General features: G+C 38.4%; 1 protein-coding gene across 1 annotated transcript; it reads left to right on the top strand.

Moving 5' to 3' along the window:
* The first annotated feature begins 586 nt into the window (after positions 1 to 586).
* LOC125881486 (uncharacterized) lies at positions 587 to 1,485 on the top strand. Its single transcript, XM_049564563.1, has 3 exons — positions 587 to 663; positions 786 to 879; positions 1,072 to 1,485. The coding sequence occupies exons 2-3, from the start codon at positions 790 to 792 to the stop codon at positions 1,354 to 1,356; spliced, it is 375 nt and encodes a 124-aa protein (XP_049420520.1). The 5' UTR covers positions 587 to 663; positions 786 to 789; the 3' UTR covers positions 1,357 to 1,485.
* The last annotated feature ends 906 nt before the right edge of the window (positions 1,486 to 2,391 follow it).

Raw genomic sequence — 2,391 nt, 5'->3', positions numbered from 1 at the left:
AACCATGTTGGAGCTGTTTATTATTATTTTTTAAGTATTTGATTTATTCTAGGCAGTCACTTTATGTAGAAAGGACTGGGCAGCAGTATGGGTTTGTGTACATAGGCAGATTTAGGATCAGCATGTACCAGGGAGCGTCTATATTATTTTTATTGTTTGCCAGAGCAACAGAGGCAAAGGGAGCCATAGTTTCTCTGTTTGTGTGAATGCTAAGGTTAAATAAACATGCGAAGTTCAGAAACCTCGTCATAGACATTAGACTTCTGTGTACTATTCATCCCTATGTTGCAGAAGTGGCTTTTGGTTTTTAAGTTTGTGTCACATTTGGGTTTGATTACATACAAATAGCCACCACACACCATATGAAATCCATCAGCTGTACATGATTAAGCATTTTATTGTTGACTCAAAGATAATTTCATATGTATAAAACATGTTTCCTCATTTTCTTCAGTTTATTGAACATATTCAAATATATGACTTAGTTTACCATTTACATAGCACCATGTAATAGCTGACATCTATGCAAAAATAGGTAGGCATGGCACTCCTCTTGCTCACTTGCCCACCTCCAGCCCAGATGATATAAAGATGCTGTGACCAGCTGTAAATTTCACCTCCTTCACTTGTGTGCACAGACTGACTGGTGTCACATTCAAGGTGGTAAGTACTCTATACTTCTATATTGACCAATTGATTTGCAAATGAAATGCCAAAATGTGGTGATAATGCATTTGCAGTGTCTTAGCCAGATAAAACATTACTTTTTTGATTGTTTGTTTCAGAATCATGAGTAAGAACCAGCTGTTCAAAAATGAACACCTCCGTAAGGGTGAATACCTGATGTCCAACAACGGGGAGTGGAAGGCTATTTTAAAGGTGAGGGAACCAGATTTTTTGCAGTCCGGAAGTTCATAAAAATCAAACATTATTTACCAGCCTTTCTAAAATCAAATATGAAAGAAAGCGATTATTCCTATTTTCTAAGAGAGTGTGTTGTTTATGTGTATATTTCTTTTTTGGAAATGCACATTCTAATAACTGCCCGATGTCTCCCCTTTCTGCCTGCAGGAGGATGGTAACTTTGTCATCTGTGGCTGGAAGACTGTGTGGGAATCAGACACTGCAGGATCAGATGTTGTCCGCCTGTCCATGCAGGCTGACAGCAACCTGGTCATGTACAACCAGGATGACACTCCCAGGTGGCATACAAACACATATTTTGTTGGACAAGGCAGGTTTGGCAGCAAGTGTGAGTGCAACTGCCACGTTCAACTGACTGATGACGGCCAACTGGTGTTGCTTAGGGAATCTAAAGAAGTCTGGAGCTCTGCTAACTCCAAAGGCACAAAATGATGTAAATCATGACATGTCAAAGTTTTTAAATATTGAATGCTTTGCAAGTGAAAGTCATCTTTGGATGTCAGCATGAATTTTACAGTAAACCTGCCTGCCATGTAATCTGGAATCAAATAAAAGCACATTTTTAAAATGTATAATTGTGTTTCTCTTCTCTTTGTACTCACTGGGTTATGACTTCATAGTTATCTATAACGGTTCTAATATCGTCAGTAGGAGTACTAGAAGTTGTTGGGGAAGAAAAAGGGGAAGTAGAAGAGGAATAAAGAAGTAAAACATGTCGGAAGTCAAAACACATGACTGCACTTCACTGAAACACAACTAGTAGCTTTATGCTTAAATATCACTCTTAATCTTGGGGCGTCGGTGGCTTAGTGGTAGAGCAGGCACCCCTACAAGGCTGTTGCTGCAGCGGCCCAGGTTCAAGTCCAGCCCATGGCCCTTTGCTGCATGTCATCCCCCTCTCTCTCCTCCCCCCACACTTGGCTGTCCTATCCTTTAAGGCAAAAATGCCCAAAAAACATCTTTAAAAAAAAAAAAATCACTCTTAATCTTATCTCCTTAATACAAAATAGGATTTAAAAACATTTTAATAAAATAAAAACATAAGAAAAGAAGGTCAGAAGTTCAGTTCCTGCTATCTGCACTTTAGACAGACATTCATTCATCGCTTGTGCAAAAAATACATATATCTGATGAAATCATGTATCATGGAAAATGTTGTTGCAGTCAGTTGAACCAACATCTGTACCAACCATATAAGGAAGGACTAACAGAAGCTGTTTGTTTATCAAATATATAATTAGAATTATATAACTTACTGTAACTGTGCAAGAGTCAGACGTTCACAGTGGAGATGTTTTATGAGCCTCTTCAGTTTAACTGCTTTATATGAATACACTGATATCAACCATCTCGCTGTTTTATGGCTCCCCTGTGTGGAGAAGAGTGGATCTTCTCCAGTTTTCTTCCACAGTCACGAACCATGTTGGAGCTGTTTATTATTTGTTTTAAGTGTTTGATTTATTCTAG

The sequence above is a fragment of the Epinephelus fuscoguttatus genome, linkage group LG21 (genome assembly GCF_011397635.1).
Source record: "Epinephelus fuscoguttatus linkage group LG21, E.fuscoguttatus.final_Chr_v1".
NCBI lineage: Eukaryota > Metazoa > Chordata > Actinopteri > Perciformes > Serranidae > Epinephelus > Epinephelus fuscoguttatus.
This window is presented reverse-complemented; position numbering and strand designations above follow the sequence as displayed.

Excerpts from the sequence above, each read along its gene's own strand:
- LOC125881486 (XM_049564563.1), top strand. The coding sequence starts at position 790 with ATGAGTAAGAACCAGCTGTTCAAAAATGAACACCTCCGTAAGGGTGAA. Across the intron at positions 880-1,071 it reads AGTGGAAGGCTATTTTAAAG|GAGGATGGTAACTTTGTCAT; the intron begins GTGAGGGAACCA and ends TTCTGCCTGCAG.